Source organism: Lethenteron reissneri, chromosome 26, assembly GCF_015708825.2.
Source record: "Lethenteron reissneri isolate LAM-NWPU_2019-01 chromosome 26, ASM1570882v1, whole genome shotgun sequence".
Taxonomy (NCBI): domain Eukaryota; kingdom Metazoa; phylum Chordata; class Hyperoartia; order Petromyzontiformes; family Petromyzontidae; genus Lethenteron; species Lethenteron reissneri.
The window spans coordinates 10,306,706-10,321,267 of record NC_083804.1 but is presented as its reverse complement, the minus strand read 5'-3'; the positions used below and the strand labels follow the sequence as shown (position 1 = coordinate 10,321,267).

General features: G+C 49.7%; 1 protein-coding gene across 1 annotated transcript in view; it reads left to right on the top strand.

Moving 5' to 3' along the window:
* Positions 1–7,432, top strand: part of LOC133347658 (transcription factor HIVEP3-like) — a 64,119-nt gene extending 56,687 nt beyond the window's left edge. Inside the window, 2 exon segments of the mRNA XM_061560127.1 lie at positions 5,037–5,575; positions 5,914–7,432. Coding sequence (XP_061416111.1) covers positions 5,037–5,575; positions 5,914–6,759 — 1,385 coding nt within the window. The 3' untranslated portion in view covers positions 6,760–7,432.
* Positions 7,433–14,562: the final 7,130 nt, after the last annotated feature.

Here is a 14,562-nt window from a genome sequence, read left to right as displayed (position 1 = left end):
TTGGAGATGAATCGTGGACCAGTGCCTGTGAGCAAATCACGCGGAACGAGCCCGATCTCATCAGATCTCGGAAGCCAAGTAAGAGTCGAACTTGTATAGCCTTGGATAGGTGACCACCACCGAGAGCAGAATGTTCTAGATTGCGGGGTTACGTTGTGGGCACAAGACAGCCATGCAGCAATATGCATTTGCTGGCGTGTGCTTCTATGCTCCCACCTCTATGCTCTCCGCCCTTGTCAACCTGCCCTGATCTCGCGTGGTGAAGTATGGTCAATTATCCTCCCCACTGCACACACGGCATGGCGCGGCCCTCATCCAGCAGTCTATCTGGCATCATCCTCGTAACCGAAGACTGATGCCCATGACAGATGCTCTCCAACTTTCGCAAATCTACAGCGCCTCCCATGGAGAACCCATCCCAACTTGCTCACATTTGTCCCACCAACTTGATCCGTTCGTCCAGCAGTAGATTGCCATAAAAAATGGGGCCACGCACACGGACAAGTGGAACAGCCTGGGCTCTCGCACACATAGACACGCATGCACGCACACAAACACAATGATAAATTATGTAAGAAGGCACAGGGGGATCCCAAGCACAATATTGTTGATTGACCAAACCCCCCTCAGCGTAAACCTGCCAAAACCCCCCGCGATCGTATTTTCGTTCTTCCTCCCGGTGACCGCTTCGCTAGATAAACAGGCAGATGACCCAGTCGTCGCATTCTGCTCCGATCGCTGTCAAGATTGTGGGCGCGTCGAGGGCACGGGCGCTCTCGCGGGGTCCCGTCACACCTGACCCGGCGGCACCCGTGAGTTACGGAGCAGGGGTGCCGAGCGGAAGCGCAGATGGAAGTGAGATTATTTCTCTGAGGTGGGGTGGGGGGGGGAGATGGTGGGGGGCAAGCATCTCCGTGGCGACCAAGGGTTAGGCAGGCGCCGCCGTGTGAGTAGGAGCTGTCGCTAAAGCCATTTATTAACGCTTGCCAGCTGAGGTTGAAAGCGTGTATGCATTAGCTCTGTCTGCTCGTCACCGCTTGAAAATAACGCAAAACGACTTTTGTGTTGACGGCTGCCCGTCCGATCCCATGTGTCCTCTCGGTCCTCCGAAGATGAACGCCACTTGTTGGCAACCATTACATAATCTCAAGCATGACTTTTTTGCGAACTTGGTAAACTCGTCAATAAAGTTTATATCTCGAGTACTCGTAATAAATTGCAGCCCCATTCTCAATCCACTGCTGGATTAGAAGGCTTGCCTATGCCTTGTCAGTCATGGGGATTGTTTAAACGTACTTCGCCACACCGCTCAGAGTAGGTAGACGAAGCTGGGGGTAGCAGGGGGGGGGGGGCGAGGAGTGTGGGGGGTGGCCCAAAATTGGGTTTGATCACTCGCCACTGATGTTAGCCGAGCTCGGGTTGCCGGGTTCAGAGCTCAAGTCCACAAGCTACTGTGCCATTGCTCCATCCTTGAGATCTAGAGTTGAGCGTTAGAATTTTTAAACCATTTTTTCCTGTTGTTTTTTCCCAAAATATTTTGTTTTGCCTCCTTGATGACGACCGCTTGTGTTGTGATCGAAACGTCGTAGTTTTTATTTATTATTTTTTTTGTTATTTTCTTTGAACCTGTCTACTTGACTTATCCCGAAAGACCCAAAGAATATGAATTCCTGCAGTCACGAAAGCTTTAAGTCACGATTTAATATATTTTTTATTATGCTATTGGCATTAATAGCATCGATAAACTTCTCCACCTGCACTGCTAAAAATAAGCCCTCGTCAGATGGCAATCAAACTCAAATATTCGTACTCCCAGAGTTGACAATTTTTGGTGACTTAGGTGAAAAACTCAATTTAAATCTCATTGGTTTTTGTGCTGTCATTGGTGCCCAGGCTGAGATCAGCAACTCACGACACTTGAGAACCCAGTTTAATCACACAGGCAGCTGACTCCCACACTCGGACCAGGGATATTCATCAGTGCCAACCACCTCGATTGAAAACCAATCTCAAAATATCTGTCTCCCTGCTCAAGATAGCATTGGGTGGTGCTCATCCGTGTTGCCTGCCCTCTGACAGAAATTGAAATTCCCAATTCCTTTCGTGGGGAATCAGTTATTTGATAAGACGATCACTGTCACGGTCCCACTTAGTGCCCAAGACAAACTGATGTGTGGCTAAATTAACCCCACATACACCTTTGTGTGAAAGCCTTCAATGGTCTAGCTCACAACCACGAGGTTTAGGCTGTACTGGCGAGGATTATTATTTTGCGTTTCGATTTAAATTATCCATCAGATGCAATTGAGTTTCTGTGCAAATATCATATCACATAATATTTTTATGCAGACTTAAGTGACCAGGTTGAGACATCTCCTGCGTTTGCATAATGTCGGGGTTATCGCCAGTGATGCATACTCTCGATCTTAGCAGCAACGCTGGTGGTCATTAGTAACCTCCCGTGCCACCCATCCACCTCTCAAGAGAGTTACGTCTACTCATCTGCATTCCAGAAAACGTCGGTAAGAGTTTAAATATATATACGCTTAACATTTTAAATAAAGTAAAAACTATCAAAGGCCTGTTTTGAACGCGGCGTACCCATGTGTACATTTTTGAGATTCGCGAGCGTGCTATGTTGTCGACGTTACGATGTTGATGAAGCCGCTACGGGAAATTTTGAGCGCTGTGTACAAAACAACACGGCGTTCCGCTTTGTAGTCATTACACCTTCAAAAGGGACCGCTCGTTCACTTGAAAGAAAACAAAGAGCCCTCTACCCTGTGACATTACATTTCTTTACTCGGCTAACCAAAAAAAAACACGCCTTGCCAAATGTGGAGGCGACGTAGTGAGTCAAGCATATGTTTTTTTGCACATCCCCACATTGGCTCTGCACCCTTTCCTCCCTGCGAAACACGTGAGTGTGTTTTTACCACGCGCGCAAGCCCGCTCGCACCGCTTCACATTGAAGTAATCGAAATGATTTTCTGTAAATTGTTTTGACGCCGCGCTGTTTTGTCTCGGGAAGGCGGCGCCGAATGCCTCGTTCCATTCACCGCGCGCGAGGAGTTGTGTTTTGAGAAAATGTTTTAATGTCTCCTGCTCTCGTGATGCGCGACGTTGCACAGCCCCAAGACCCGTCGACAATGTGATGACTTCCAGCGTTCGTAAAAACCAAACCGCAAAGTTAAATTAGTCCATTTTCTTTGCTATGTTTTTCCAGTTTCCCAGCTGATTGCAGTTGCTCTTATTGATGCCACGTCGTGTGATGAAGTATTTAGTCTTATATCTCGCTGAGCAGTGCGACCCATGTGTGTCAGATAATTGCCGCAGAAGTGTAAAATATATCCTTCAAGTGCTTATTTTATCCTTTAAAGTAGAGTTTGCGCTTTCACACACACTATTCTACGAGATTGTTGTACTGTGGTTGAACCGATATAAATTTTTTTATTCTCAGAGATGTAATTTTGGACCAATTTCTGTGGAAAACCGAATTTATTATCGTGTTGTACACTAATTAGTAACCAGTCTTGAGACCATCAGTTGCTATGCTTGAGAACCCAGTTTAATCACGGGTGGCTGGAACCAGGATTCAAACCCAGGATCTCAGTGGTGCCAGCTCAGTGCCGGCTCAGTGCTCTGACCTCTGAACTGTCTGGCCAGACGTTTTCGTAGAAAGCCAAGTTGGGTAAACATTTGTTCAAGTGACTTGCTTAGCATCGTGGGTCCTGAATGTACACGTTCAGGATATCACGTTTGAGGATCATCAGTGCGACACATTAACTGTTCGGCAAAAACTAAATGCACAGCTTATTTGTCAATTCACTATTGGATGAGAGGCCTCCCGGTGCCGTGTCATTTGTGAGAGTTATTTGACTATATGTATACTTCACCACGCTGGTGAGTGTGGCTTTGGGAAGGTCTCGAACACAGGGAGCATACAATTACAACACAACAATGGATTCTGGCACACTGCCTTCTGTCATGTGATACTGGGGCCACTCAATCGGTAAATCCCATCCATGGGTGCCCCCTGTCTCAAATTGCGGGCAGCAGGGGACGGTGCAGAAAATATATATTGTTGTACCGTTCTACTACGATCCCACATCTGCCTTCAGTAGCAGGCTGGTTTGCATGTGACCGAGTTGCCCTTGCATGTGCTCGTGCGCACATCGGCCTGTCCCGTAAGCTCCTGCCAGCGAACTTCTGGCACTTCCCGTGGCCTCAAAGAGCACCTAGCTTGGCATAAGCTCCACGGTGACATCACAGACACTTGAAGCCACGACGTGGGATTACTAGCGTTGTACTGTATACAAAATAACACGGCGAGTGGCAGTTGTTGTTTTGTGTATTTGCGTGTTGTTTTCGTGTACATCTGTTGAAGGGAGGGAGTGGGCTTCTCGTGGGCAATGTGCACACGAGGGTTTTGTGAGAAGTTATTGGTCGCTGGAGTGGTGAGCACACCAGAGGGAGTAAAACACGTTGAGGGTGTGGTCGAGGTAGACAGGGGTGAGTACATGGAGGATTGGATTGTAAACCAGCGTCGGGATCTCTCCTGTGAAGATTTCCTGGCTCGGCTGGGAAGTTGAGATTGTGGTCTGGGATGTGACCTAAAGGACTACATTCTTTGTTTTAATAACTTGTTTTTCTTTGTTCTTTATCTTTTGGTACGATTTCTTAATTTATTTATACATTTTTCATTTTGCTTTGTCGTAGGGGTTTAGTTTGCTTCATATGTATGTGTGTGTTGGGCTTATTTCGTGCCGTGCGTAACCAACCCCCGTGTATGGGATTTGGTTCTTATGGGATTTGTGGAATGCTGTTGGCATAAATGACACAATATATAATGAAGGTGTTATTGTTATATTATCATCCGAGCACTGGAGCGAAGCGGTCTTATTTACCGTGCGGGTGACTCTTAGAGCCAAACTAAGGTTCCTGGGGGAAAAACCTAAGGGCCGTCGATATACACGTGCTCTCATGCAAGCCAACTCGTGTTCCCATCCTCCCAAACGCACCCACTCCCCATGCAGGAGCCGAGGAGGAGCGGCTGCAGTGCTGGGAGGAGGTGCACCAGTTCTCCGACGTGGAGGAATCGGAGGGGGCAGAAGACGACGACGTTGACAACGAAGACGACGACGAGGAGGAGGACGAGGAGGGAGGAGGCGGCGGCGTCGTCGTCGAGCTCGTGGGCGCGGACGCCCGCGCCCTCCGCTCGGCCGGAACGAGCCGTTCCGTTTCCGGAGAGCGGATGGGTCCGGGCGACGAGAGGCTCCGCTCCGCTCCCGCTCGGCGCGGGGGACGGCTCGCGCGTGTGGAATCGGAGGATAGCGTGCGAGCCCACGGGCAGGAGGAGGACGAGGAGGAGGATGAAGACGAGGAGGACGAGGAGGAAGAGGAGGCGACGCGGCGGTTTTCACATGGCGGGGCGAGCGAGGGCCTGCAGTTCTCGCTGAGGACGTTCGGAGACTTTGGCGGGAGGGCGGCGAGCGTCATCGCGCTCACCCTGCCCACGCGGGTGCCGTCCCGTGGTCCCGAGCTGGGCGCGAGAGACGACACGGAGGAACCCATGGTGAGCGTTGTCTCAATCCCATTCCTGTGCTTTGTGATGAGATGTTATCTCCCTCGCCTGGTATGCAGGAGGTCATAGATTCGGTCCCGATTCCTGACGCCAGTTGGGTATTTGGAATTTTGCGTGTTCTTTCTCTCTCCGGGTCCTAATAAGCCACTTCGTTGAGCATTCATTTGTGGCCAAAACACAAGCGGTCGTGTTGCGATCGAAACGTCGTAGCTTTTTGTAACATTTTTTGAACCTATGTACGTGACTTTACCGAAAGACCCAAAGAACATGAATTCCTGCAGTCACGAAAGCTTTAAGTCAAAAAAAATTTAATTCATCGACTCTTGCAGGTGATGACTCCTGACTGGAACATCAAAGGATTGGAGGAGTTGATGCCACAGCTCCTGGTGACATCAACGGCAGCAACGGCATCAACCGCGCCTCTGCAGAACTTCCTCAGCCACCTCCCCCTACACTCGCAGGGCCTGGCCTGGGCCCCGTGCCGCACAGTTTCCGTGGGCGGGATCCACATGGTCCACACGGGTGTGGCGGGGCCCCCTGCTCGCGGCGCCGCGTGCGGAATGGGCGGCGAGGCCCCGCAGAGCGGAGTACCCAGCACAGGCCTCCCGCGTGCGCAGCTCGCCGGTGCCGAGGAGTCACCGCCGCCGCCGCCGTCGCAGCAAGCCGAGGCGTTGGCGCGGAGCCGCGCGGCGGGGGAGCAGCCGGCGAGCGGTCCGCCCCCTCCTCCTCCACCACCATCACCGGGGGTGGCGACGAGCGTCTTCGCCGGTCTTTGTTCGACGGCGGGATTTCTGCCGGCGCAGTCCACGCCCGGACAGACTCATCAGCATCACGAATCCCATCTACATCATCATCATCATCTTCGGCATCTTTATCGGCATCAGCAGCAGCAGCAGCAGGATACCGGGATCGCGGCGGAAAACTCGACGGAGCCGTCCCCGAATCAGCACTTAGAAACGTTGCACTACGGCCGTGCCGCATGCACGGAAGAGGAGACGCAATCGGCGGCGAGCGACCAGGCCGGGCCAACCGGCACTTGGGCAGAAGAGAGGCCGGAGCCGGCGGCAGTGGTGGCAGCGACAGTGAATGCGGCGAGCAAGAGCCGTGCCGGCGACGGTGCTGCCGACGCCAGCCGAGATGAAACTCGTGACGTGCGAGAGGAAGGGGCGCCCTGACAGGAGGGGTTATCGTCGTTGCGTTTCTTTTTTAAAAATCTCGTATCGTTATGAAAAATCTCAGCACCCGGCGCTCTTCTTTCAGCTCGCTTGCACGAAATCGATACTAAGTGGCCGCGTTAAAGTGGTACGTTTTGTTATTTTCGTTCTCCCCAACGAAAGGCATTTATCCTGCAAGAGTCACTTTTTGTTTTGTCGTCGTCGTTATTGTTGTCGTCGGGAAATATTTGTATAAATGACCAAGTACAATCATGCGTCCGTTGTAAAATATTGTACATACCTTTTTAGGGTGCACAGACCCCAACGTTCTCTCTGCGCATTTCTCGTCAGTGCGGTTTCTCTGCTGCAGGCAGGGCATACAAAGTTTAATACAGCAGGAGAAGCAGGAAGTGCACCGCTTTTTGGTAACCGTTTTGGAAATCAAGTTTGGGTCTATATATGAAAAATGCTAAAAAAGAAAAGAAAATGTTTTGCATCTTATCTGTGATGTTGCACTGAGATGTATTTTTTTAAAGGCTATAAAACTGTTAATGTATATAAAGCTAACTTACATACTTAAAGTATTTATTGTATTCAGTATTTGTTTTTGTAAACCATGTCTTTGAGCTGTGATTAATGCTTATTTATAAACAATAAGCAAAATGTTTCCTTTAAAAACTAAAATATAATTATATTTGTCTTTGAAGAGCGCGATAAGTGTCCGTGTGTTTATTTCAACAGCACGCTAAACCTGCAGCGATAGTAAAATTATCATTGTTGGTTAGCCCCCCACGTGGTTTGCAGGCACTGCATCCATGTTTACTCTCCGACGATGTCCCAGAGACCTCGGTATCGCCTTAGTCTAAGTACTCCGAGATCAAGGCTCTGTTCCTGGGATGATCGGCCTTTTTTGCAGTGCAGCTCCCAGGCTGTGGAACGCTTTGTCTTTGGTATAAGACAGAGTCGTTAGAGCTATTTAAGCCCATCTTGAAAACTCACCTCATTAAATTCGCCTTCACCCCCGAGTTTTGGCCGTTTACCCTGGGTCCGTTTATTTCCGGATAACCATAAACGCCGCATTGGGATCTATGGATGAAGTGTACTTTAGCAATGTGAATAATTAATTCCAGACCATTCTTCGCTGCTCTTATCCGTGTGAAGGTGGGTGGGGGGGGAGCCCAAAGTGGCATAGATACCCCTAACCATTAATGTTAATCATGGACGGGAATTGAACTCGGGTGAACGGGTTCATAGTGCACTGAGCTAACCGCTGCTCGACCACTCTACCAGCACTAATAATGCATTTGATTATCTCAGGATGCCACGCTGAGCCTTCAGAATACTTTTCAGGAGAATGCTCTGCATTGGGTTGTTTGACCAATTCCATGAATTTTCGATTTAAAGCTTTCGTGACTGCAGGGATTCATCTTCTTGGTTCTTTCGGTAAAGTCACGTAGAAGAGAAGTAATAAAATAATAAAAATAAAACAATAAAATAATTCTCACGACGTTTCGGCCACAACGCAAGCAGACGTCCTCAGGTGAAGAATGAAACACCACCAAGCTTGGAGCGACCCAGCTTAAATATACGCTCCAAGCTTGGTGGTGTTTCATTCTTCACCTGAGGACGGCTGCTTGCGTTGTGGCCGAAACGTCGTGAGAATTATTTTGTTATGTTTTATTTTTATTATTTTATTACTTCCCTTCTACGTGACTTTACCGAAAGAACCAAGAAGATGAATTCCATTAATGTTTAGCACGTGGGAAGAAACCGGAGAGCCCGTACAGGCTAACCATGACACACACAGTCAAATCTCCACACAGATGGCTTCAATCCACAGATAGATTCAATCCTTTGAATCATATTTTTGGACTAAACCCATTGCTGTACTATCACCTCCTTGCCACCTCTCAGCCACATGCATGCTTTTGCCTACTGATAAAGCTCTGAACCACCTTGCTTGCCCTAGCGTACACCCGGATAATGCTGCACCCATATATGCCCTCAAGGTCTCTGAGATCTGAGGATGCAGGTCGCCTCTGCGTTCCCAGGTCCAAGCTTCGGTCGATGGGTGACCCGAGCTTTTTCCCAGAAAATAGCTTTCAGCATTTCTTTCATTGTGATATTTTTCCGATGAGTTATTTTGATGCTGCTTTGTCTTGTGCAGCGCTTTGAGATCATCGATGAAAGGCGCTATATTGAATGTAACCATTCCAGTATTATTAACACCCGGCACGCTCTGGTGGTCTCCCATGCAAAGCACTCGCCAAGTTCAAACCCTGCTGAGGTCGGGCGTCGTTGGCCGATGATTTGATCGTGGGATGCGAAAAGCAACGGAAAACCATGTTGTAATTGAAGACGGAGTTGGCAATCTGCTGATTGACTGAGCGCCGTGGCGCTGTGAGGCACAAAGGGCTTTGTGGTGAATTCTGAAGTTGGTTAACTCTGCGCGCGCGTTTTCATGCAAAGTTTTTATTTCCCCCAAGGTCAAAGGTTGACCAACCCATGTCATTGAACTCTAACCTTTTGACGGTCGCTCTGCCCTATTGCGTCAGTGTCATATCACTCCCCCCGCCATCCATATAGGTTTTTCTAAATCTGTATTTTTGGCTAAATAATATTGATGAGGATTATACTTTTATTGATGGATTTCCCTTATCAAAAGACAACGGCCCATTAATAAAATTCGTCTCTTGTGACAGAGACGTGGTTAAACTCCAGGTAAACACAGTACATTTAAAGCTTTCGTGACTGCAGGGATTCATATTCTTGGTTCTTTCGGTAAAGTCACACAGAAAGAAAATAATAAAATAAAATAAAAATAAAACAATACAATTCTCACGACGTTTCGATTGCAACACAAGCAATCATCATCGGGTGTGAAACCCACGGCAAGAAAATTTGAAAAAAGTGGCGGTTTTTTCTTCAGATAGAATGGTACTGAGATGGAACGTCATGCGTAGTGATGCGCATTGCACGAAGGTTCAAGGCACACAGAACTCTCGTCTCATCCGACTCAGAACATTCGCCACATTCAACACTGAAACATTTTCTCATCGAATACGGAAACCCTTGCCTCATCCAATACCACATCCCTATCTCATTCAATATGAACTGGTTAACGCTCATCAGTTACGCGGAGACGCGAATACTCGGGATGAGCTGCGCTTAAGTTGGGGGGGCGGTGGTGGTGGTGGGTGAGAGAGGGGGGCATCGGCTGAAGCGGTCGTCTTGGTGGCGAGCAGGGCTCGGAGCTCGTGGGTGAGGGGTAGCTTGTACTGCGGTTCGCAGGGCGAGGGTGCGGGGTGCAGGCCGGATCCTCTGCGCTGCACGTGGGGGTGGTGGATGGCTTCGTGAGCGGTCCTCCTCGTGGCCGTGATTAACATGACGAGGTGCTCGAAGGCCAGCGTGTCCCCCTGCAAGAGTCGACACGCGATTGGGGATCGCGAGGGCGGCCTGGCTCGGAGAGGGCCGCAGCCGGCTCGGGGTCACTGTGGCCGGGTCATTGATACATCGGATCGACGGGTTTGCTGGGAACGATGCGTCGACTGATTTCATGCCATCAGAATGTTCACATTTTCATTACAAATGTATTCTGTTGCGATACGAACTTCGTTTTTACGTGAGCAGTTAACACGCATTGCCTCTGAGCTTTGGAATGAATCAAACCTCCTCAGAATGGTAATGCAAGGCCATTGGTCAATCCACTGCTGGATGAAGGCGTGCTCATGCCATATTAGTTATTGGTGAGTTTTTTTGACCGATCCGCTAATGACCGATGGTCCAATGCTGCCATAGCGGTGGCGTGAACACAAACTAAGCAAGAGCCTTGGAATACCCCACACACTCAAGGGGTCGTAGGTTCGTGGCAAAGAAAAAAGATACATTTACAAAATGTCATCGAATTCAGCTTCTAAAAATATAAAAGGTAAATAAAAAAAGGTGAATTAATCTTTCGCATCTCCATTTTGTCTGTCTCCATCTTCTCTGTCTCTTGCATCGATCTCTCTCGTTTCACGACAGTTCTGTCTCATCTGTATCTCTCTCTCTATTCTCATCTTATTCCACCTATATCTTTTTATCCGAACTTTCTCTCATATCACTGCATCTCTCTCTCTCTCGTCATCCTGTACATTTCTCCCCTCGTCTCACTCGGGAGTTTATGAATCGAAAGGAAAGGCGCCGCAAAGCAATTTCCGTCGTGGGGCGGGGGGGGAGAGGCCCCAGCGGGCCATCGCCACCACTGAAGCCGAGCCGCCGCGTCTTACCAAGGGACTTGGATGAAGACGGCCGGAGGTGGCACGGATGGACCGTGTCCCTTGGCGGTAGCGATGAAGGGAGCGGCCCTTTGTGAGGAAGCTGTCCGCGAGTGATGCATGGCTTTCGTGACCTGTGACCGCCCCCCCCTCTCCCCACCCCCCCTCCCCCCAAACTCAGGAATCCTAATCTTTGTCCCCGCAAGCCTGATTTACACATTCCCACTTACAATTTACTGCGGGTATTTTTATTTGTTCGTGTCGTCATTCTCAGCCGCTCTCCCGTGGAATGTCACGCTTCATTCCCTCCCCCGCGCCCGATGAATCTTGCCCGATCTCCCTTCTCTTATCGGCGTCTGCAAAATCAACACCTCGTCGTTTCCGTTGCCGTCGTTAACGTCGTTAGTGCTATTATAAAATCGCCTTTTACCACCCAATTCCATCCTCCCATGAGATTCCAGCTCTCAATGTATGTAAAGGCGCAGTTGCAGCAATTGCTGAACTGCACCTGTAATTGCATGGCCCCATCTGTAGCGAGCTCCCACAGATGGTACTTGGCCTACTTCTTCCTTGCTGGCCAGGTGTCTTGAAAGAGGTAGGAATACCCACGTTTTGCCGCACCACACGTGACCTACCGATAGACTAATTTCGTGAAAAAGCATCTTCATATATAAATTATTTAACTTTTTTATATTAAGTTGTTCCCAGGGGACAGACTGCCATGTTCAAGGTGTCGTTTTGAAGGGCTTTCATTATGAAGGTGTGCAGTTGCTGGATCGCATAAAGATGGATCCATGCTTTGAGATGCCCCAGGTACCCATTTAAGGCTGAGCTGGCCTCGAGAAGTCCCACAGCTGATTCGGATGTCACTAACCACTAATGTTAGCCGATGCCAGGAATCAAACTCAAGTTGTGAGATTCACAGTGCAGTGTCCTATCCACTGCGCCACCACTTACCCTGGTCGGGCATCCGTCAAGTTTTCTGCCCAAGTGCAGATTCATGGCTCAAACTTCTTCCAACCCCCCCCCCCCCACTCCTCTTCACCCACACTTTGTACGAGGGTTCTCGAGTCATGACGAGGGAAGGACAGTTGGGGAGGTGACACTATCACCGCACGCAGTTTAACGGCATGCCCAGCATTGTACAGAGGGGGCCTCGTTTAATTCCTTGCACCTGCGCCCATGCTGACCACGCTGTGCACCACTGATGTCCTCGGAGTGGTCCTGATTTGTGTGTGTTTGGGTGTGGACACCACTTCCGTGTACATGGCAAAAAAACAGGGCGAGGTTTACAGGAATTGTATTGGGATAGAAATATGCCCGTGACATTGAAAGGGGAAATACAGAGGACCGTGATGCGACCAGAGCGCGGTTACGTTGGGCAGAGGCGTGGGCATGGCGGAGGAGAGGTGACAATGGAAGAGGCCTTTAAAGGACAGAGATGAGAATTCCGAGATGGCTGTTGGGAATATCTCTTGAGGGAACTTTGGAAGGCGTTACTGATATTCTCGAGAAGAGAGAACGGATATGGATGCATGTTGAACCTCTTTCGGCACCGCACGTAGCCAACCGTGCTAATCGAAGATGCAATAAGAAGGGCTATGGAGATGCCACCGGGTACAGGCCAGAAGGCGTAGGGAGGAGAGTGAGGGGGGGATGGACGGATGCGGTGGATCGAGGTGTGAGGGACAGCGGATGCGACGAGAGAAGAGGCACGGAGTAGAAGCGCATGGAGAGAGCAAATCCGAGCAGCTGACCCCGTGCAAATGTGAGACTTTAAGCTCGAAATAATACACAAGTCTCTGCCTACGTGGCTCTATGTATGTCTTTTGAGTTCATGTGTCTCTTTCGAAGTATATGGTTCTCCGTGCATGTATTTCGATCGTGCAGTGTATGCGAGTCTATGGCTCTGTATGCATGCCAATGCGTCTCTGTGTATAAGGGCAGTCGATGTCACTGGGGAAGAGACAGAACAGAAGTGGATGGATGGAGACGGAAACTGCGAGAAGTCGACCCCGTGCACTCACGGGGTTGGGGGCCATCCATTAAGGTGCGTCCGCAAAAATCTGTCAAAACTTGACCCCTCCCTGTACGCACGCGGACTTTTTACACCCCCCCCCCCCCACCTGCGTAAATTCGCCTGACGCACCCCCCCCCCGAATCCTATAGAACAGACGATATTTAATCCACGCAGAAACGATCAAGGATTAATACTATTTTACGTGCTTAAGAAAACAGTCCACCGCCGGACTATCAAACTCATTTGAAGGCCAATGTAGACAAATTATGATCGAGGCTTCATCCCCCCCCCCCAGTTTCCTATGCGTACATCGTCAGTAGACCCCCCATACGCAAGCGTACGCATTTGGGTTAACCCCCCCTCCCCCCTCCATGCGTACGCACGAAATGGATGTCCCCCTTGGGGAGTGGAGTGGAGGGGGGGGGGCTTCTGGCTTCGATGAAGAATGAGCAGACACACTCGTGCGCACATCTGCTGGTGCCACACGCTCGGCTGGGTGCTGCCAGGTGCCGCGAGGCGCCCTGCGGCGATGTTTTCCTGCCAGCAGCTGTGATGCATGCCGGTCAGTGCACACAGGTGAGATGCCAAACACCTGTGGTTCTTCCTCGCCTGGACTTTATCATCCTTGCGAGGAGGGAGGCAAATTCCAAACACCTGTCTGGCATGTCGCTTACCTCCCTCTCGCCATCTCACTCGCTCTCTCCTGCAAGTGTTGCCCATTCGTCCTCCCATACGAAAGCGGCGTCTCGTTCGCTCGCCCTGTTACACTCCCCTCGACTACCTCGTGCTCCATTCACTATGGGAATCCGTTTTACCCCACTACACATTGGTGATTAAAAGTAATTCTGCACGCACAGAAGGTGATGTCGAGCCAGCAAAAGATGCTCTTTTCACCGTAGCCTCGATCCTGCCAGGATGCCTTGCACACATGCATTACATCAACATGCCGTGTATGTCATGCGTCCGACCCGCTAAGATTCAACGCTGTGGCCATATCAATTAAGGCGCCAATTAGCCAAAGTGATTACTCTCTACCGGTGTCATCATCATCATCAGTTCAGTGCAGCCATTATTGCCTAATTGTGTGTGGCTTATGCCCCTGGGGAGTCACGTGGATACGCCCTCCCCTACTCGCCGTGTTGACTTTGCTCACGTGTCATGATTGTTGTGGAATTCATAGAAGTTTTTTTTTTCAAGTGAATTGAACTCTCAATTGAACTCTGCGAGTCTTCTCGCACGAATAATGGCGCAACGGCCGAGCGCTTGCAAGGATTGCGGTCAAGATGACCGCTGGACTCTGCGGCAACCAAAAAACGATGTCGCATTTCAAAAGCGCCGTTCTTTTTTTTAAATTCCCTACGACTCATGAATCCAACCGCAGTTTTGCCTCCGGGGTCATCAGAGCTCACGCTAACTAACGATGTGGAGGAATTTACCGTGGGACCACTGTTTGTTTGACATTACATGTAATATGATGCCGTATTCTACGGATTATTGTGCAAATGTCTACTCCTGTATTTTAAAGCAGTGTTTGGGAGCGCGTCTGAA